The sequence below is a fragment of the Anomalospiza imberbis genome, chromosome 1, assembly GCF_031753505.1.
Source record: "Anomalospiza imberbis isolate Cuckoo-Finch-1a 21T00152 chromosome 1, ASM3175350v1, whole genome shotgun sequence".
NCBI classification, from domain to species: Eukaryota; Metazoa; Chordata; class Aves; order Passeriformes; family Viduidae; genus Anomalospiza; species Anomalospiza imberbis.
In genome coordinates this window covers 35,021,249-35,043,053 of record NC_089681.1, presented here as the reverse complement: position 1 = coordinate 35,043,053, position 21,805 = coordinate 35,021,249, and the positions used below count along the sequence as shown (strand labels likewise).

General features: G+C 42.9%; 2 protein-coding genes across 2 annotated transcripts; both read left to right on the top strand.

Annotated features, from left to right (window-relative positions):
* Positions 1 to 1,296, top strand: RRS1 (ribosome biogenesis regulator 1 homolog). The gene has a single exon (XM_068187626.1). It carries the CDS (start codon positions 81 to 83, stop codon positions 1,167 to 1,169), a length of 1,089 nt encoding a protein of 362 aa, XP_068043727.1. The 5' UTR covers positions 1 to 80; the 3' UTR covers positions 1,170 to 1,296.
* Positions 1,297 to 3,784: 2,488 nt separating this feature from the next.
* ADHFE1 (alcohol dehydrogenase iron containing 1) lies at positions 3,785 to 20,740 on the top strand. Its single transcript, XM_068187595.1, has 14 exons — positions 3,785 to 3,871; positions 4,117 to 4,154; positions 6,356 to 6,399; positions 6,573 to 6,626; positions 7,522 to 7,676; positions 7,848 to 8,044; positions 8,450 to 8,527; positions 9,689 to 9,794; positions 10,991 to 11,143; positions 12,281 to 12,379; positions 13,324 to 13,402; positions 13,536 to 13,632; positions 16,781 to 16,938; positions 20,483 to 20,740. The coding sequence occupies exons 1-14, from the start codon at positions 3,816 to 3,818 to the stop codon at positions 20,564 to 20,566; spliced, it is 1,398 nt and encodes a 465-aa protein (XP_068043696.1). The 5' UTR covers positions 3,785 to 3,815; the 3' UTR covers positions 20,567 to 20,740.
* Positions 20,741 to 21,805: the final 1,065 nt, after the last annotated feature.

Here is a 21,805-nt window from a genome sequence, read left to right as displayed (position 1 = left end):
TTCCGGCGCGCTGACCCGGCGGAGCTTTGCCGCACTCCGGGGCAGCGGCGGCGGCGCCGCTCGCACGTGGAGCCGCTGCCATGGCGGCCGTGCGGGTGGAGGCGGTGCTGGCGGCCGCCGAGGAGCAGGAGGCGGAGAAGCGGCGGAGCATCACGGTGGAAAAGGAGCTGGAGCTGGAGTACGACCTGGGCAATTTGCTGGCCGTGGACCGCAACCCCCCGCCGGCGGCGGCGCTGCGCGGGGCCGGCCCGCGGCGGGAGGCGCTGCTGCAGGCGCTGGCCCGCGACAACGCGCAGCTGCTCGTGTCCCGGCTCTGGGAGCTGCCGGCCGAGCGCGCCGGCGGCGCCGGGGGCCCGCTGGTGGCGCAGCTGCCCGAGCCCACGTTCCGCCTGCCGCGGGAGAAGCCGCCGCCGAAGCCGCGGCCGCCGACGCGCTGGGAGCAGTTCGCGCGGCTGAAGGGCATCCGCCGCAAGAAGAAAACCTCGCTGGTGTGGGACGAGCAGGCCAAGGAGTGGCGGCGGCGCTGGGGTTACCGGCGGGCGGGCGGAGACCCGTCCCGCGCCTGGCTGGCGGAGGTGCCGGCGGGCGCCGACCCCGAGGAGGACCAGTTCGCCCGGCTGCGGCGGGAGAAGCGGGAGCGGGTGGCGCGCAACGAGCTGAACCGGCTGCGCAACCTGGCCCGAGCCCACCGCGCCGGCAGCGCCGTGCCCGCCGCGCCCCTGCACCCCACCGGCCACCAGGACCGCGACGAGCTGCGCCGGGTCGCCCGCGTCGCCCGCGTCTCCACCGCCTCGCTCGGCCGCTTCCAGCCGCGCCTGCCGAAGGAGTCGGCGGAGCCGCCGTCCCGCAGCGGAGGCAAGAAGCGCCGCTTCGAGCCGCTGCTGGGCAACCTGGCGGCCGAGCGTAGCCGGCAGCTGGAGCTGCTGCGGGACATGGGCAGCAAGAAACCGGTGCTCGACATCACCCGCGCCGTCAACAAGCAGCTGCGGCAGGAGGAAGCCGAGGCGGCCGCTGCCAACAAGGGCAAAAAGCAGTCGAAGCGGGGCAAGCGCGGCCGCCGGCAGCAGCGGCCTGGGCGCAGCGGCAAGAAGAGCGGGGCCCGGCGGCAGCCGCAGCAGCAGAAGGCTGCGGGCGGTGGCACCGGCAGGAGCAGGAGAAAGAAGGCGTGAGAGACAGTGTGCAGCACGGGCTGGGGATGCCCACCGAGGCGTGGGAAGGGACTGTCGCTGCCAGCCTCCTGCCCGGTGCTCTATTCATACAGTATCTGTCAATAAATGCCTTCTGACCTTTCTAAAACATCCTGCGTTTGGCTCTTAGCTGGTAGACAAGGAGGGCTGTGTTCTCCATCCAAGGGAAATCGGTGTCCTGTGAAGGGAGAAGGGTGCCCCGGTTCACCCCAGTCTGGGGGTGTCAGAGTGACTTGTTTCACAGGTAATGTCGCTTCACAGTTAGTCTGCAGCATTTCTGCCAGGAAAAAAGCTGAGCAAAGCTGTCCCATTTTCAGGTAGCTGGGACTGGACCGTGGATGTGACCTGGAGTTTTGATGGAGCTGCAGCCACAGGTCCAGTTAAAGGATGTGGCTGCTGCTCTCTGCCTTGGGCAAGTGGCCTGACGGTGGAGCTCTTGCTCTGTAAGTCAACTTCTGCCGCTCAACTCTGTGGTATTCAGGTTCCAAAAGGAACATGGAAACTTACTGTACGATTTATTGCAGGGCCTAAGAAATTGTACAGATTTTCTGCAGCATTTTGCAGAAAAAAGGAAGTCAAAGCTGCTGAACAGCCATTGAGTTCAGCAGAAAAATGTTTGTATTTTACAGGTTAAAACCTAAATTTCTCCCTGTAGTAACAGTAATCCATCATTTTATAGAAATAATCTTGGTGTTTACGTAGCAGTTTGAGAGCAGGTAGTAGAAATTGTTTGAGACTTCTTCCCATTACTCTTGAACTTTGTAATGTCACATATACACTTGAAATAGAAAAAAAATTCTGCTGTTTCAATGTGTGGTTTAGCTACAGGGAAGATTCTGTTTCCTGGTAAGAAAGTTAGTAAAACAAGTTTTAGTAATCTCAATTAAATTAGGTTTTCCAACTTTGAGGTTTTTAGTGGTTAATGACATTGTAATGCCTCACTGCAAATGAATTTTTGGAAAAGCTGGGTGACTTAAGCAGTTTTCTTCTTGTTCTGTAGCACTGCAGTTAGGATGGCAGCTTCAGTAAGAAGTATCAGAAAGCAAAACCTTTGTGTAGGGGAGTGCTGAGGGCAGAAGGGGTTTGTACACCTTGGAGCCTGGATGGCATTGATGGACTGACCACTGCCCAGCCTGTGGGGCTTGCATAAGGCATGTTCTTTGCCTCTCTAGTGCTTCTTGCCCATGTGCTGAGCTGTCTGCAGCACTGCAGGCTGCTTTGAACTTGTCAGTGGCAGGAATGGTCTTGTGGGCACAACCCTCTGTTGTCAACCCTTCAGTGTTAAGTAGCAAGGGAAACTAGGGGCAACAAACATGGATAGATGGGAAAGGTTGTTACAGAGAGACGTTCCAGACCTCAGATCTTCCAGGCATTTCCATAGGGCACACCTTGTACATACTTAGCCAGAGAGGTGGGCTCTTTTCCCATACATAAACACGCCTGATGAGAATTCTGTGCTGCTCACAAGGCTACTGGTCAGTTTTCTCCACCAAAATCCCATGAAGTGTGTTCATCTCCAGCAGCAAAGTGGTCACCTGAGCAGAGGTGCAGGTGCTTCTGTGGTGTTGCCACCTTCTGGCTCTCACAAATGGATAAAGGTTTTGCAGTTTCATGTAGGGGCCTCAGCAAGCCACTAGCCAGCTTTCCCAAGCTCAGCACTTTGCAAAATCATGAGTTTTAGGATCATGTGATCTGCTTATAGAGTCATTGAATGGTATGGGTTGGAAGGGGCCTTAAAGACCATGTAGTAAAACATAAAGAGTATTCAAGGGTAAAATACTTACATGTGTTGCATTAGAAGAATCATGCTTTTTTTTGTCAGAATGCAATGTTTCCTTTTCTCAGTACTGGTATTCTACTCTGCTGGCAGCTAAGCAGCATAGCTTACAACTTAAAAATTTGGTTATAAAATTTTGATCTGTCCTGCACTGTAATTTACCATGATTTCATAGAATTGCAGAATTGTCATGGTTGGAAGGGACCTCTGGAGATGATCTTCTCTAAGGCCCCTGCCAAGGCAGGGTTGCCTAGAGCAGGTGACACAGGAGCTTTTTTCCAGGGGGATTTTGAATGTCTCCAGAGAGGGAGACTCCACGACCTCCCTGGGCAGCCTGTTCCAGTGCTCTGCCACCCTCAGTGTGAAGAAATTCTTCATGCTAAGGTGAAGCTTCTTGTGTTTTAGTTTATGACCATTCCTCCTTGTCCTGTCACTGGGCACAACTGAAGAGTTGGAAAAGTATTTCACTTACATTTAGGACCATGGAGGTTTTTTATTAATTTCATTTTGCAATTCCATTACTTTCAGTATTTTTCTGTGACAAATATACAACACACACTCAGTCCTAATTAGATTTTAGTCGCTCTTCACTGGTATTCTGTGCTGTCTTGTTTTAGCAACCAGATTTCATTTGCCTTAAAACAGGCGTGAGTTGGGTTTTGACAAGGGGCACCGCGGGACCGTGGGCTGGGGGTGCTGAATGCGGCACTTCTCGCCTGGCCCTGTCCCTGTTTGGGACACCCGTGTGCGGGGCCGGGCAGCGGCGCTGTCCCGGGAGGAGGCGCTGCCGCCGGCCCGGCCCGGCCCCGTCCCCGTCCCGGGCCCCGTCCCCGCCGTCCAAGATCCGGGCGATGGCGGCGGGGCGAGCGCGGGTGTCCCGCCTGCTGCGGCAGCTGGAGCGGGCAGCGTGAGTGCCGGGGTCCCTGCCGGGGCCGGGGCCGGGGCCGGGGCCGCGTCTGGGACGCGAAAAGCGGCGGCCGCTCCGCCCCTGCGAACCCTCCCGTGTCCGCTCCCGCTGCACACCGCCGGGCTCAGCTGCAGGCCTTTGGAAGGGGTGTTTACGGGAGACTTTTAGGACGTAAAGCTTTAGTTTTCTGCTTTAGTTTCCCCCTTTTAACCATAACTCTTTTTTTTTTTTAACATTTTAACTAGTTGTCGGTGCCCGAGCCATGGCCACACTTATTGCCAAGGTAAGGCTTAATTTGTTTGTCCAAAATAATTCTGTAGGAGGCCATGGCCCTGCAGATGGCTGTATGTATCCACACAACCTGGGCAGAGGGCGCAGGTACCAGGTGGGAAGGAACAATCTAAAGGAGAAGGTAAACAGCCTGTTATTTTGCCGCTGTACAATGGTGGTGGTTGTTGGAGAGCGTCACTGCTCCCACATAAACCATAGTTACTGCCTCCTGTCTCCTCCCTCCCCATACCGTGGGGCCAGCTGATCTGAACTTTGCTCTATCTGTCATCACCTGAACCATCTCAGCTTTAGATCTGCTTTTGGATACACACAGCTTACATCAGAAGAGAAACGGGAATCTGTATGGATAAAAAGTAGCCTTTCACAAAGGTGTGTGTTGGCCTGGGGAATAAAATCTCCATAGGCTTTTTATACAGTCAGTCCCAAGAACGCTGCTCACTTAGGCAAGGATTGTGGTCTGTGAGCAGGGGAGCTGCGCTGACTTACCCAAGTCACCCTAGGAGGAGTTTCTGTAGGGAGGCTGGAAGAATATCTCTCAGTCTCCAGATTGTTGGTAGTGGTTTGGGTCATAATTTCAGTAATGTGTAAGTAGCATGGTTTCACATGCTTAGAACACTTCTTAAAGAATTCACATTGTCATTTTACATATGGAAAAGCTATTTATATGTTCAGATACTTGTTTTGCCCAAGACCATCCGTACAGCAAGACAATAGTGCAGCTGAGAAATAGAATTTCATTCTTTTGCTTGTCTGCTTGATGACGTACTCAGTCAATTCAAACTAAGCTCTTGCTAAACTGAAGCCTGAGTTAAGAACCCTCTCTGAAAGTTTTAGGCAGCAATAGAGTCTATAGCATAGCAAGATTACATCAGTTCAGTACATCTCTAAATAGTAGGAATTCATTGATCAGTGACTATAGCTGAGAAAAAACCAAACTTCTTTATGTTTCTTCGCAGTGTTCAAGGAAATAGTGCAGTTTTTGAACTCAGTAAAATTTGCCCTGAAAGTTAAGTTAAGTAACAGCAGGTTGTCTATTATACTATCAGAAAGCAAGAGAGTAAATGGTTCGGACATGTCCTTAGCATGTCAAATTAATGACTGAAAGAAAGTACAGCAGACTCCAGCTCCAGGAGAGGTCAAACATGTACAGCCTGGCAAGAGGTGGCAGTGAAAGAGCTGATAGCAGCTGGCCGGTGCTTGAATAGGAAGAACATAAAGGGTTTTAATACATCTATCTGTTACTGTTGTGGGTCAGTGCTTCAGTGCCCCCCAGCGTGTCTGTAAGCCTCATTTTTGTGGCTTCACTCATTGGATTGGAATCCAAATTGTGTCTTTTCAATTAATAGAGCAGACGCAAGGCATGACTCCAGCAGGAAGAGCAGAATGCTTCGCCTGGTGTTTTCTTGGAGAAGAATGGGCAATTTCAGTTGATGCAGTTTGCTTCTCTGGCAAAATCAGAATATGCCAAAAATTGAGTTTTGTGATAATTCATGCAAAAATGACATGGCAGAGAGAAGCTATGACTGAAATACTATCCTTAAAAATATCTTCTAATTAAAGTTAATAGTAACACACTGATTCTTATTTATTATTAACAGTGCATACAGTAATTTTTTAGCAAATAATTCTGTTTCACCTGCAAGTTCAGGACTAGGCAGAAGTAAAAATTGTCAACACCTGTTAGTATTGCTCCCATGTATACATCAGGTGTTCTCTATCCAGGTGCATAAAGAGGATGTCTCATGAATTTGTCTTAAACATTGTTCTGAATGTTATCATGTAGCCCCTACGCATTTCTAGCACCTCTCAGCTTGTATGGAGCAGCCTGAGTGCTCTACACATACTCAGATCTACTTTTTTATGGGCTATTCTGGTCTTTGTAGACTGCAAACAAACTGTCATGCAACCTTCCTGCCAATTTATTCAGTTTTTATAAAAAAATACTTAATTCTTGAAAGAACTTGGAAAACTCACTTGTTTTGTTGAATTATATGAGACAGATCAAGTATTTGGATCATTTAATCTCATTAACAGCAAAGGATGAAATGGGTAACTGTTATCCAGACAAGCTGAGATGACCTGTGGAAATAAGTTAGTGATTCTAAAAGCAAGGGAATCTGTCAACTCTAGAGCTGAGAAACAGATTGAAATAACTTACTGTTTCCTAATTCTACTGTTTTATTTCTATTCCAGTTCCTGGACAGCCCACCTTGGGGAATACAGACTATGCATTTGAGGTAGATTTAATAATAAAATATGTTTCATTTACAAGTTGTGCAAACAATACTTCTTGAAAAATATGGCCTTTAACAAATATTTACATTATCAAATATTTATATTTCACTTTGAATGAGTAAGGCCAGATGCTATTTTTGATGAGAAAAGGAAATGTTCTTTTTTTTTTTTTTAGATGGCCATTTCAAACATCCGATATGGAGAAGGAGTTACGAAAGAGATTGGCATGGTAAGCTGCTGTGGTGTAAGTCCATCACTGGGAAAAAGTTATTTTCTGAAGGGCTGCTAGTGCTATCAATCCACTTAATAAAGGAATGCTGATATATTGTGTGGTCCAGTGTATCAAAAGGAGCAAAAAGGTCGGAGCATACTGTTGGTTGAAGAACAGAAGCGTGGTGCATCAGTGGTGCTGTGGTATATGAAATGCAGCTTAGGGGATAATTGGGTCATTGATACTTTGCTGCAAGTATGCAACAATGTTTTTCTCTGACAGGGAATTTAATTCAGCAAGTTTTGAATCCTTCTGACTCACCAGGATTTTCTCAAGATTGCTTTCATCTTTCTAGCGCTCATTAATTCAGAGACTTTCTATTAAATTAGCTAGATATTCATTCAGTTCTCAGCTTGCCCTGTGGAAGTGTAGAATTTTTGTTTCAGCAGTGTGAGATGGCGCACCTGAGAATATTGTTCCAGTGTGCTTTTTATCACTATCTTTTTTCATTACATTTTCAATATTATAATGCTGTGCTTTGGTAGGCAGTTAATGGAGACAGTCTGTGAAAAGGCCCTTTTTACTCTCACAGGAATTTAAGAAAAAATATTTTTTAAAATGTTTTATGTTTTACTATTGTTTAAAATGGTTCCATGTGGTTCAACAACTTTTGTTTTCTTCAACTATATAAATTTGGCAGCTTTAAATTTTATTCTGCTTTCTGTATTCTACATGTTTGTGGTTAATGCTCTTTTTCTTCAGCTGATATGGTTTTAAAAGTTTTGCAATAACCAACTATTTTTAAGTGAGGGGTTTATTATTATCAAATGGTTCCGTTGATTTGGATTAGTGTTTAAATAGTGAAGTGTATGATTTTATACCAGTTGTTTGGTTTTTCAATTCATTATTGTAGGACCTGCAGAATCTTGGTGCTAGAAGAGTTTGTTTGATGACAGATAAAAACCTCTCCAAACTCCCTCCTGTAAATGCAGTATTGAATTCCTTGGCGAAATATGGTATAAGCTTTCAAATGTATGATAATGTCCGTGTGGAGCCAACAGACCAAAGGTACAATTTGCTTCTGACAGTGCATTTCTCCAAGTAGTGCCTGGGCCTTTACAGGATTCCATATGGCTTTTTTGAACACCTCCTTGGGGCCTGCATGCTGGTCTTAATAGTTAGTTTCCCTGTGTACTGGTTTTATCCTGACTAATTGGAAAATCTTTCTTGTGTCCTAAGTTTCCTGGATGCCATTCAATTTGCTAAAAAGGGAGAGTTTGATGCCTATGTTGCTGTTGGAGGTGGGTCTGTAATAGACACCTGTAAAGCTGCCAATCTGTATGCAGCCAGCCCTTCATCAGAATTCCTGGATTATGTCAATGCTCCTATTGGGAAGGGGAAGCCGGTCACTGTACCCCTCAAGCCACTTATTGCAGGTAAAGCATGAGGGGAGTGTGTAGAGAGTTGGGGCAAGGGGAAGGTGGGTCATTCTACACTCTCTGACACTTCTACTGAAATCAGTTTACTGTGACTGATTTCAGCTTCCTTTGGGCTAACTTCTCCTCTAGTTGTATTCAGCAGTCATTTAGCTGTTTAATTCAGGGAAGGTAAAATAAGAGGTTTTATCATTTCTTTGTCTTGTTTAGCTCAGCTAGACTCCTTTACTGAGAAAAGAGATCAAAGTAGCAGTTTCCCTTTGATCTGTTGGCTTTGGATCAGGAATACCTCCAAGATTTCCTGGGCGCTGTGTTTTGGGTGGTGTTACTGTTGAGGTTTTATTATTTAAATGGCAGTATTATATATTTCTTATTATTTGTTGTTATCCCCATTCTTCCTTTAAGTTCCTACAACATCTGGCACTGGAAGTGAAACCACTGGTGTTGCCATTTTTGACTTCAAAGAACTAAAAGTTAAAACCGGTGAGGATTTTGGTTCTTTGTTTTGGGGTTTTTTGTTTGTTTTGTGGGGGGTTTTGTGTGTTATTCAAGACAATTGCTTTTCCAGTGTCTTTGTTATTTCCCTGCCTTGAAAGGAAAGGATACTGCATGTCATTTCAGGTGTCATTTTGTTTGATTCAACAGCCACAGGCAAATTTTAAAAGCTTAAAGGTTTCCTCCTTTAATTAAATTTATATCATATTAACATAATGAAATACCTATGTAATACAGTGGATTATAGTTTGAAGGCAAAACAGGAAACTAAAATCTTTCAAGTCCTTAAATGGCAGAAAATGTTAATTGCAAAGGAAATTTCTACTTATATTCAGGGTCAACCAACTGTTCCTTATTTCCTCTGTATTTTTCTTTCTACTTTTAAGACTTCTGTTTCTTTGTTGTGTAATTGCAACCAAATGTTCCTTTTCCTGACTTTGGAAACCTCAGGCCTGGGATGCTGTGCAAGTGCGGGACACTGTCTTCCTTTGGCCTTTTCATCCTTGGCAAATAAAGAGTAAGGCTAAAATGTCATCTTGAGCTTCATAGCTGTTTAAGGTTTTGATTCTAAACATGTGGATTTTATATGCCACACAGTCTGCAGAACTTGGGATCCAGGAGTGTGCGCTAAGGAGGTTTGACAATAGCTCAAGAGTTTTCTAGTCTATACATCGTCAGTCAGTCAGTCTGTCTGTCTCTCTCAGAGATACATCTTTGCACCCTTAACCAAAATACAAGGACATAGTTATTACAGATGCTGAAGACAGCAATTGGCAATAACAACTGATTGCAGGTACAAACCAGTTTTGCCTTCTGACTGTCCACAGAAGATACAAATCTAAGAATACTGCAGATGCCACAGACATTTTGCAAGGCTGCTCAGGGAGGGTTGCAAACAGAGAGAGAATGTCGTCTGGTATAATCCAGTTCAGGCAAAAGTCTCAAATCACGTAACTGTTTTAGAGAAACTTCATCATCAGTCTTACATTGATAAATACTGTCTACCCTCCCTTCTCTCTCTTTGCTTTCATGTTCATAGTTTCAAATATTTTTTCCCTCCTTATTGTCATGTTTTGAACATTAAGCTTATCTTGTCCTATTTTGTTGCAAAACATGTTTAACTGATTTTGCTCCCTTTGCACGTTGCAGGTATTGCTTCAAGAGCCATTAAGCCAACATTAGGCATCATTGATCCTTTACACACACTGTCCATGCCTGAACGAATAGTGGCCAACAGTGGATTTGATGTGCTTTGGTGAGTTTCTGCATAGGCTGCTACTTGAATTTATTTAAATTTTGTATTTTTACGGTGATGATTGCAGAAAAAATACATTTGAGAGCACAAATGTTTGCTGTTTGCTGCTGTTGTTTAGCTGAGCTCTGTCAGACTTTCCTCTTCCTTAGTTTCACTGCCTCCTTCAGAACGTATGGAAACAAATCCTGCATTTGCAGAAATGTAAATGTTTTAGCAGTGTACTGGAGAAAATCTTTACTTCCAGAATAGCTGTTGTCAGGGAAGAGAGCCCAAGTGTCCCTTTTTAAGGGATCATGGAGGTAGATGATTAATCACAATTGTAATAGCATCTCTCATGAATCACAGACATGGCAGGGAATAGAGAATAAGAATTTTCCAACAAAAGTCATGATGTGTCAATAAAAATTCATAAAAGCTTGTGAGATACTAGCAGGTCTTCACCCAGCTATGGTCATCTTGGAACCAATCTCACAGTTTGCTTTTCACTTGGCACAAAATGCTATTAATCTTAAACCAACAGCTTAACTGCACAAAATGCATTGACATGTCTATTTGGAGAGCCAGAGCTTACTTTGCTTCTGGGTGTTATGTATATTAAAGTAATCGATATGTAATAAAACTGTGACTTCTCAAGCGTGGTGAAGGACCCTGGCAATGTCTGTAATGGAAAAAAGGCATTTGTTCATCAGTGAAAATGGTTTGTCTGTAGTTTTGTTCATCTTAATAGAGCCATGTAGGCAGTGCCCCTTCTTTATATGGTCAGATTCATGAGTATCTGGGAGGTGAGACTATTGGCAGTTCCACTTAGCTTAAATACCATACCCATATGATATTTGTGATATGACAAAGTCTCTTATGGTTCCTGTCCTACAGAAAGGAAATGCACTCACTGCACATGTGCAGCCCTCTCCAGTGAAAAACACTGCAGGTGTTGGTGCGTCCAACCAGGCTTTGGCATGGTGTGAGCTGATAGAAAGGCACTGACTGTGTTTAGAATGCCTTTGGTGTATTTATTGGAGAGGAAGAACACTCTGGAAGTGTTAGCCCAGCGTTCTTCCTCTGTCTGTGAGATTGTATTTCTTGTTTCAACAACTGTTGGACACCAGAAATAAATAAGAACCTGCATTCAAAGGACAGCAGGGCAGTAAAAGGGAGCTCTACCCCTTAAATAATTGATTTCTCCATCTTTCTGTTAGCCATGCCCTGGAATCGTACACTGCTCTCCCGTACAACCAGCGCCGTCCCTGCCCCTCCAACCCCATCAACCGCCCAGCCTACCAAGGCAGCAACCCCGTCAGCGACGTCTGGGCTCTGCACGCTCTGCGCCTTGTCGCTAAGTATCTGAAAAGGTGGCACACGTAACAGCCATCCGCCCTGCGGAGTGTTCAGTCCACAGTGCCCCAAAAGGGGTGCCTGCTAGAATGTCAATGTTGGGCTGGAATGGGGCAAGCCGCAACATTAAGCTTTTGTTTTCTACCATGGAGTTTTCTTAAATGAAGCAAAATATTTTTCAGATAAAATTCAAAGTAAAATTGGGATTACTAGTTTGTCTTGAGGAGGTAGCTTTTTAATGCCTCTGTGAATCTATTTCAGAAGTCCTCAGATAAAGGTATTTCAAGCTGTTCCGTTAATTTGGGAGCAGCATTTACATATTTTTTTCAAGAACCTCCTTTCTATGACAGTATATGGGGTATATGTAACGAACTGAATAAAATACTGCTAATTTTACTTCTGTGGCCTTCAGTGTAAATTAAGATAGTTGCACACCCATCAAGAAGGTAATAACATGCACTTATGAATGTGCAGAAGTGTGAATGCATTTATTTCAAACCTCCTCATTCTTAGAAGACCTTCAGTTTAGAATAGGTATTGCCTTGGCTGGGAGCTGGTGTTGATCCCTGTCAAAAAAGTTTTAGCCTGTTTACAGCTTTTGCATACCATGTGCACTTCTATTAAAGATCAGTGTGGGGGTTTTTTGAAAAAACTTTTCACAGTACCTAGTGAGTCAAAATAGTTGGTTTTTGTTCCTTTGGAATCTATTCATGAGACATTTTCTCCTTACTGTCAAACTACACAAGGATCCTGAGGCATAGGGAGGCAGGGAATACTGCACCACCTAATGAGATGGTGAGAAAGCTGAGCTGATCCTGGAGCCATACACAGAATTACCAGAGATTCTAACTAGAATTTTCTAATTCACCACTGAATTAAATATGGTTAAATTCACTCTATTTATTTGTTTTTTGGAAAAGTGAAAGGAAGCTTGCCCTTCGCTGAACCAGTATGTTACACTTTAAGTGATCCAGATATGGGATTGTTTTTTAATTGAAGCGTGACTTGATTCCATTTCCACCATTTTTATCTCAGCTTATCTTTTAGATTTTTTTTGTATATCTGTCCATAAAGAAGCCCTCTCTTCCTTCTCCCTCCTGAATCACCAATCTGTTTGTGAATTCATTGGTACCATTTTCCTCCATGGTGCACAGAGCCATCAGAAACCCCGAAGACCGTGAAGCAAGAGCCAACATGCACCTGGCAAGTGCTTTTGCTGGTATTGGCTTTGGCAATGCTGGTGTTCATCTCTGGTGAGTACAGAGAAATAGTAACCCCATCTGAGGTCAGCTTATAGCTAGTGTTTCTTTCAGATTGTCAAAGATGTTGCTGCCCTTGTTGCTGAATGTAGAGTAAGGGATTGTGGCCTGGCCTGTGATGCTGAAGGATCTGTGTGTTGTGACAAACTGATGGGCTCTTGTCATTTATGTGTATAAGGATTGTGTATTCTTAGGTTGTGATACTCAAAACCAGTCACGTGAGAATTACAAAACACAGCCTTCTTTACCTTCCTTGGTAGTAAAAACAAGAGTAAAAAAGTTAATGACATTTTAGATGTTAGATTCCATGCCAGCTGCTCCGCAGTGAGACAGCAATGATGTAATCTTGAGTTTTTCTTGAACTGATGCAATTATCTGTAAGTTTGTCTGTGTGATAGGCAATCAGCAGTCTGAAATGAGCTGTAATTAGTATTGCAAGGCAATATAGTTTCATTTGGATGAAGATCTCAAAGAAGCAAAGCCTAAAAGTGAATTGTGTGCAGAAGTTATTAGCAGGCATTCCCTTCAGAGACTTTCCTTTCATTCCTTTTCTTTGAGCAAGTCTACTCTTTTAATTATATCTTAAAATTAAAGTTTCTTTTTCTCAGACAGTGTGAACACATAGGTATGCAGACTATGATATTTTTGGCATATTTACATTACTGTAGGAACTGAACATCTTTCAGTTCAGTCAGTGAAGTAATATAACTTCACACTCACAAAGTAAGGAGGTACTGTTTTTTCCAGCTAGGTCCCTGAGGTGCAGAGGGATGAGGGCTGTCTGTACCTAATATCCACACCATATCTGTCAATACCTTCTGAGTATCTGTACTGAAGAGACTTGCATGCTGAAAACCGACCACAAAAGGGACTGAACACAAATTTTCCAAATACCGGGACAGTTGCCCTAACCACTCTCTCTCTGCTCTCTGTTCCAGCCATGGAATGTCTTACCCTATTTCTGGTTTGGTGAAAACTTACAAACCAAAGGATTATAATGTGGATCACTCTTTAGTGGTAAAACTTGTTTCTTTTTGGGGTTTCAAATATCTGTTATCTGTCATTAGTGAGCATTAAAGTCCATTGAAGTTAAAAGTACATGTCTTGTTGATGTATTTTGGTTTTTTTTTTTTCTTTTTTTTTTCCCCAGCCGCATGGCCTTTCTGTGGTGCTGACATCCCCAGCAGTGTTTGCTTTCACAGCACAGATACATCCTGAACGGCATTTAGAAGCTGCAGAGATTCTAGGTAGGAATCTCTGTGGGTACAGTTCTCGTGTACAAATGGAATTCTTTCCAAAATGACATTCTGGGATTGAAAAAAAATTGTGTACAAGCAGTTGTCACTGGTTGTTGGGAGGGGTTAAGTTTAGAAAACAAGATTCTGGAATTAGATGTCATGCAAATTAGATAGAATAATGCTGAATTTTGATATTGAATGATGTGATTAGAGGAGCAAGCTGGGGAAATCTGATTCTTGTCTAGAAAAGTGGACAACTGAAATTAACTAGAGGTCTATTGTAAATCAAACAAGAGTAGCTGTGATTGGCACAACTCTTGTCACTTTATGAAGACCAGTTACCACAAAGTGAACCAGTACTCAGGGGCATTTGTTAGCTAAAAGGAAGTATTTTCCCTAACAAATTCCCTGTTGTGGCAGTGAATTATAACAGTGATACTCTGAATCACTCCTGCTCTTTTTTCCGTGGCACACAGCTGTGGGTTTTGGTCTTTCTAATGTAGGCGTAAGCTTGTTTGTAGGTGTTGGAATTTCTCAGTGGCTGATGCCAAGGGAAAGCTTTTCCTGGAGTAGCTCTTCTGTGGACACATATGTAATGGCTAAAAAGAGATTAATGAACAAAATGGCCTTTTCTGCTTTTTAGCAGAATAAAGGAGAATGCTGCAAGCTGACAGCTCATTTAAAGGTTATTTTGTCCTACAGTGCCTTTTTATGTGTGCAGCCCATCACCAAAGGGTGTCCTAAGAGAAAGGATAGCTCTTTATTATACCTCCAGCATGACTGTATGTAATAAACCAGATTCCAGTGATGTAGTCTCAGAGCTGTTAGCAGTCTAGCTGTGGCAGCATGGCTCTACACTGAGCTAATTTATTTGTCTAAGGTCAGGGGTTTTGCCTGCACTAAGTTTTGTGTCATGGCTACACTGCTGCTAATACCCATGCTGGCTAAGGAGCAGTCACAGCCACGTGCACAGCGATGCAGGGAGTGGAGAAAAAGTGGTTAGGTCAACTCTCCTGGTATTTGGAAAAATTGTGTTCAGTCCCTTGTATGGTCAGCCTTCTGTATGCAAGTCACAGCAGTCCAGTCACATGTGTGACTTGCTTGTATAAGTAATCTCAAAGCATTGTGGATCTCAAAAAGAATGGGGTTTTTATATAGACAATGAAAATACCACAGTATTTTTTAGAGGGTGTAAAAACATGGTCAGAAAAACTACATTGGGTGAAAGTTCTGTTTATTTCATAAACGGTCTGTGAGGTTGCTCAGGCTTCCTCTAAAGTATGCTGTCCTGCCTATGGTCAAAACCAAAACACAAACCTAGCTGGAATCTCATACTGAGCTAATAAATATCTGTGTTCCTACAGCAATAACACACAACTAAAATTAGTTGAACAAAATGTGTCTGGATAACTGGTCAGCACAGCATAGCAGACAATTTCAGCTCTGGCTCTTGATTTTAAAACAAGTGACTGAAAAGCAGTTCCTTTAGGTTTTGTGGTATTAACTTCTGCCATAAATTCTGTCTCTAAAAGTTGTGTTAATTTTCTCAGTAGAAATTTTAACTACGTCATTGTGTGCCTTGCTGGAAAGGGATTCTGCTGAAAACATGTCACGTGGAATTGAATTTATTAATTCCCATCTGGGGTGTTTACTTCTGAGTCCACTCCAGAGTCCAACTGACTGCAGTAGCTGATTCAAATCTGTCATGTTGCCAAATGCAATGACTAAGAAGGCATTTTATGACATGAAGCAGATTACTAAATAGTTATGTTGTGTGTATGTACAGCTGTGAATTTGGGTACAGCCAGAAAAAGCTTAATACCTCCCTAGATGGATTCTTAAACAGTTGAAATAGGTGTGCATGTGGCCAGAGACTTTCTAAGTGCAATCAAAGACTGATGTATCTTTTAGGTTAGGTTGAGCAAAAAAAAAAGTACTAGAGCTATAGCAATACTTTAAAACTGCCAATCACATTTACTGTCATATTTTATCCTCCTCCCTTTCCCTTTTACTTTACTATCTGAAGATAGTGGGTTTATGTCCCAGTTACCCCTCCACAGCAAAATCCAGGATAAACTCAGACTTCATGGCACAGCCCCAATATCACAAGACTTCGTGCAAGATTCTCTCATATCTTATTTATCAGTTTTTCCCAGACATTATTTGTTACATTACTGCCAACCTTACTACCTGAATGTCTGAGCTCTTCAAGTGAACTTGCAGGTCTCCTGTTCACTTAACTCCCTTTGAATGTTACACTGAGCTGTGTGAGGATCACAGAAGATATTTTTCCTGTAGCTATGTATTGCTCTTACTCATCTCTCAGTATGGCACTTGGACCTAACATAGTTCTGGTGTAACATCACTGAGGTTACACAGAGAACCAATTTAGCTTGGGTTACTTTGAAAGAAATCATATGGAGGAACTTGGGTCTCCTGTTTGGACATACTTTTATTATTACTTTTAAGCCTTGATCATTCATTGAAGAAGGGAACACGAGCTATTCTGTAAGAAATATTTGTAATCTTTCATTTTGTATTGGTGTTTTCATTACTGTTCAGTAGATGTTTCAAAGAGAGCAGTTCCTCCAATTCAGTTCTACAGTACCCTACACAAGTCCGCACATATTCAAACAGCAATAAATTTAGAATTTACTCAACCCACTGAATACTGCCCTGCTGTCTCCTGCCTTTTTCAGCCTACATGCTGTAGTCCTCTCTGTGAATGTGTAATTGAACGGAACAGTCCTCTAGATGTCAGCAAACTCAAGGCCTTAAAATGAAGTTAGCATTTGGCACACTGTCCATACAAATAAATACCACTGATGTTCATGCATTAGCTGCTTTCCTCCCAGCAGTTTGTCAGACTGAAAAGTGCTTCTCCCTGTAAGCACAGAGGGAAAGGAAGTTAACCTCATGTGGCAGTTAGTCTTTTTGGCAGCAGTTAATATGCTTCTCATCTTGTTTTATTTCACCTTTCACAAACTATTCCAACTGTAAAATGAGGACTGATTCCTCTTTTTACTTCATACTGCTTTTAGGGCAGTGGCTGTTATGTATGGATATGTATTCAGCTGATATTATGATTAAATTAAGTCCAGGACAGGCTTCCTCTGCTCTCTCCACCCTACAGTCAAGGCATTATGTCTTATTTTAGGAGCTGACATCCGCACTGCCAGAATCAAAGATGCGGGGCTTATTTTGGCAGACACACTCCGGAAATTCCTATTTGATCTGAATGTTGATGATGGCTTAGCTGCAATTGGTTATTCCAAAGCAGACATCCCTGCATTAGTCAAAGGCACTCTCCCTCAGGTAAGACAGAGAGCAAAACAGCTTTTCTTGTCAAATAAAATAGAACAAATTTTGGAAAAAAACAGACGTGCTTCTTTTCCAGCAAGTTTTATTTCTATTCCTACATGAAAAGTATTTAAATTGAAAAAATTATAGATACTCAACTGTATTTTGTTTCACTCCACAGCTTAGGTTTTTATTTTTAGTGGGATGGAGTGCATGCTGCAGTTTTTACATGGATACAAAAAAACAAAAAAGGGCTAAGTGTTTGCTTTGGGTTTTTTTTAATGTTACAGTTTTTAAAAAGAGGATGTTTTTCATAGGCCTGTGATCTTTGTAGTAGATACTGCTTTTTCATAACTACCTCTCTTAATTATGTGTGCAGGTGGTCTGTAGGTAAAGCCTTAATACCAAGTGCTATCTGGTAAGAATGATCAAACTCACTTTGCATTAAACTTTCCATATTGAGAAGTTGCATTTTTCTTCGCAGATGGCTTTTTTGTTCCATTGACCCCCATCAGAATTTGAAATAAGGTCCCCTGGGATGATATAGATTAAACTTGTAATACCCTTTATTGTTTCAGTGCCCACAAAGACACTGCAAAAAGCAACACACCACTCTTAAAGCAAAATCCAGAATCTTCCTTGTAAAAAGACAGTTTGATTCATATGCTATGGACTTAGTATTTGTTCCCACCAAGTTGCAAGGGAAATATATACTACAGAGAAAGTGAAATTTTTTTAGACCAAAAGGTTATTCACTTTTTATAGCAGATGCTGTATAATTCTTCTAACTCATAAATCTCAGAACACCTTAGAACAGTTATATTAACAGTAAATATTAATATTCCTATTTTATACCTGAGAAAGTGACACAAAGGTGCAACTACTTAGGATCACACACAACAGAGCAGTGGCAAAGCCAGGAAGAAAACTAAGGTCTCTGCACACCCATGAAGTAGGTTATGCATATGCATTGTTATGGGGCATTTGGAGGGTATGTTTTGATAAACATGTTTCTTTAAAACAAATATTGAATTCAAGTTTTGCTTAGCTGGGGAAGGGTTCTTCACCAAAAGATGTTGAAGGGATTTTCTGTCTTCTTATGGCATTGGTGTTTCATTGTACTGTGTAAAATGAGATGACCTAATAATTTCTCTGCCCTTATTTTTTTTGTATGAAATGTAATATGATGCAAATGTATCAGTATTCCTTAACAATCTGTTAGTAGCCACAGGTTAATCCATACAGTTTATTTTTTGGTATAATTTCTTTGCTTTTCTTCTTGCAGTAGGTTTGCTTTGTAATATAGCAATGGCTCATTCACATCAGGAAAACAATGTGGTGCAGTGGTGATAGCACTAAAAAGTTTGCCAAGTATATTCCATACTGTGAAGTGCAGGCTGCAGGGAAAAATGTAATCTGACTGCTGGGATTTGGGGTGGGAACTCTGTTGGGACAGACGTCTATGCTTGAAGTTAAAACAGAATTTTATTTCCCTTCTTAAGTGAGGTTATTGAAATTGATCTTACTTACAGAGAGCAGTTTTTCTAGCAAAGAAGATGCTGTCTCAAAGTTCAAGATGGCTGGGTGGTGGTGTTTGAGAGGAGATGGGGGCACTGAAAATAGATTATGGAAGGGCTGTTCTCTGACCCACCCCCTGCAGACGTCCCAGAGGCAGCTACAATGGGGCTGAGCCAGTGGTGAGTCTGGAGCTGCTGGGCTTGGCACAAGACCGGAATGCACTGAGTCAGACCGAGGGAGCCAGGGCCTCTGGTGCTGTCTGGGCACCAGCAAATATCAGCAAGCTTGTGCAGAGGTAGTGATGGTGCCTCTGTGTCGAGGCATACGGGAGGAGCACCCGTTTGCAGCCTTCTGTCGACAGAACTGGGAAATGCTTCAGTCTGTCAGGCTGTCAGGCTGGCTGTCTCCTGTCACCCGGTGTGATTTTACAGATAAATCTGGACATCTTGGTGCACGGAGCTGCAAAACTGGCTTTGGCCCAGATGGTCCTAATATGATGAATTTATGAATACTTGAGCACTGTGTTGTTATATTTTGCATGTTATGAATCTGAAAAAAACAACACACTACTGCCCTAGTGCTGTTTGAATTTTCCATTTGGTTTCAAAACTGCATAGAAGAATTTTAGTATTCTCTTTGGCTGGATCTCTGTGAGTAGCAGCGCTGATGTCAGCCATGGGGAAAGAGGTACCATTTGACTGCTACTTAAGCACCAGTAAAGCTTCTTCTGTAGGTAAAATAATGCACACAGAGCTGCACTTTTCAGACTCCTCACAAGCCATGCTAACCATGATTATGAGCTGTGAATACCACAGCTGACTTCTCACCACTCTAGACCACTGTTTCACGTAGATTTTGCAGCGCAGTGGCCTCGCTTGCTGTATAACCACATCCAGCCTGCCCGCAGTCGCGGGCCAGGGGAAAGTGCCGCAGCGGGGCTCAGCTGAGCCTCCTGCCCAGGCAGGGCACTGGGGGAGCCCCTTCCCCTGCGTCTCACTCTGCGCCTCAGGCAAGGACCTCAGCAAATGATATCCACTGTCCACATTGAAAAAAGGGGGAACTGTAAAGCTGGAGAGCAGCATCTTCCACAAGGGAGATGTTGAAACAGGCTGCAGCAGAAGAAACTCTTGCCAAAACACACCTCATCTAAAGATAATGTGTTACTAGTGTGGGCCTGGACTCTGTCTTTGCAGATATCTCTAACTTTCCCCAGTATTTCAGTAAATGTTAAAATCATAGGTTGTTGAAAACATGAAAGTTCTAATCATAACCAGTATGAGTACACTGATGTTGGGCCCTTTCAGCTGAGTATTCCTGCAGTAACTGGGTACCTACACCAATGCAGCTCCTCATCCTCAGTAGCACAAGGCTTTTCTGAATTGCAGCCCTTGCCTTTGTGCTTATTTTGTCAAGCAGAGCACTAAAGCACATACCTGAGTTTCATTTCAGTCAATGGGGCTTTAGCACCTGAACATTCTGTTGAATCGGTGTCCAAATGAAGACCAACCACAGTTCCTTCGTATTCTGACTCTGAGGTGCGGGCTCTTTATTAAGCAGTTTTGTACTGTCCCTTGCTGTGTCTCTTTTTCAGAGTTTGACTTACAGGTGCTGTTTATTCTCCCCATTTACAGCAGCTCCTGGGCCTTGAGAGATGTAGTATTTCGAAAGTCTTAGTCCCTAAAACTCTAACTCCTAGTTCAGTCTGGCAAATTAATTTTTAAATGGACTATATTCTCGGGATAATGTCCTCCAGTGTATTGACATCTGTGATGGAGAAGACTCATGTTTGCTGTGCTTGACTCTGAAACTGAACAGCATTCTCATCTTGCTTCTGTGTATTTAATTACAGGGAATTTTAGCTTATATATTCTTGAAAGTACTGTACAGTTGATGATGCTTCAATTTAATTACTTGATTACTTGTTTTGCAAAACTTTGTAATTCCCTGTGAAAGATGTTAGTACAGAGACACATATTTCACCGACTGTTTGATTAATTTTATTGGTATCCATTTATAATCCAGTTTTTCTTTCATCTTGCAGGAGAGAGTGACTAAACTATCACCACGTCCCCAAACAGAAGAAGACTTATCTGCTCTCTTTGAGGCTTCCATGAAACTTTATTAGCTTAAACATGTTCTGGAAAGTGTGGTCTATTCTAACACAGAGGTAGTTTCTCATAGATATGGGACTGAACTTCTTTAAAGCATGGAAGAATTTGGGTAACTTTGACTTCTGTTCCATTGTACAGTGCCAAAAGGTCACGTAATTCATCTTTAACCAAACAGTGCTTTGAAGTGAGGACTTGACTGTGGTTTCTTTCTTGCTCAGTTGTCAGTGACATTGACTTACATAAAAGCTGGAGCAGATTTCTTGCATTACTGAAGGCTTTTTTGTGCTTCAGAGGTGGTCAAAGGTAGAAAAAAAATGTTCTAAGGAATATTTCAAACCATTTTACAAATTCTGCTTCTATTTAAATTATCCATCATTTTGTTTTAAAAAGTCATGCTAGTTAAGAAATAATGAAGGTAATTTTTAATTAGGAAGGGAAAGTCCCCTGCAGAAAATGGCAGCTTACTGTATTCTGTTCTGCTTTATCATCTTTTTACCATCTGGCTTTGCTAAGAAGGCTATTGAAATGGGGTGCTTTTTCATTGTTTGATTACAAAAAATCTACACACTTCATAGCTGTTTGGAAAAGACTGCTTGAAAATTTGGTTTGGGTTAAAATTCTGAGAGATATTGTCATATATTTATCTTTCCTCTTATAATCTCTATAATTGTCATGTATTTATCTTTCCTTTTATGCTCTGTATGAGGTGTTCATCAGAGGAAAAAAGCCAGAGTAAAGCATGGTCACACACTCAACAGGAGCCATATAACAGCAAGACAGCATCCATCATGGTCATTCTGTCTGTCTGGAGGCAGCATCCCCCCTTTCCTGCTGTGTTCTGCGGAAGGAAGCTCTCAACTGTATCTTGCTTTGCTGTGAATCAATTGCTTCTGCTGAACCCCTGCAGGTGCTGTCCCTCAGAGTGCAGCCACCAGCCTGAGGAAGTGGCTGTGTGCTGTGGTTCAATATTAAAAAGTGGTGGTGAAGCATTTGGCTGCACAGTGCCCCACGGGGAGCACTGGTTAAATGTGGGAAGGAGCATGCACCTTCCGAGCAGTTAACCAGCTGGTTGACTGTCAGCTGAGAAAGGGAAGTGGGGAAGGGAGGAAGGAAACTAACATTTTAATATTATTTTCCTTTTTTTAAAAAGTCCACGTGGTTGTGTATACAGTTCTTTTAAATCAGATTCTGCTTCATGCTGGACTCTTTCAGCATCTGATTCATGCTGGTACCACAGCACAAGACAAATGAGA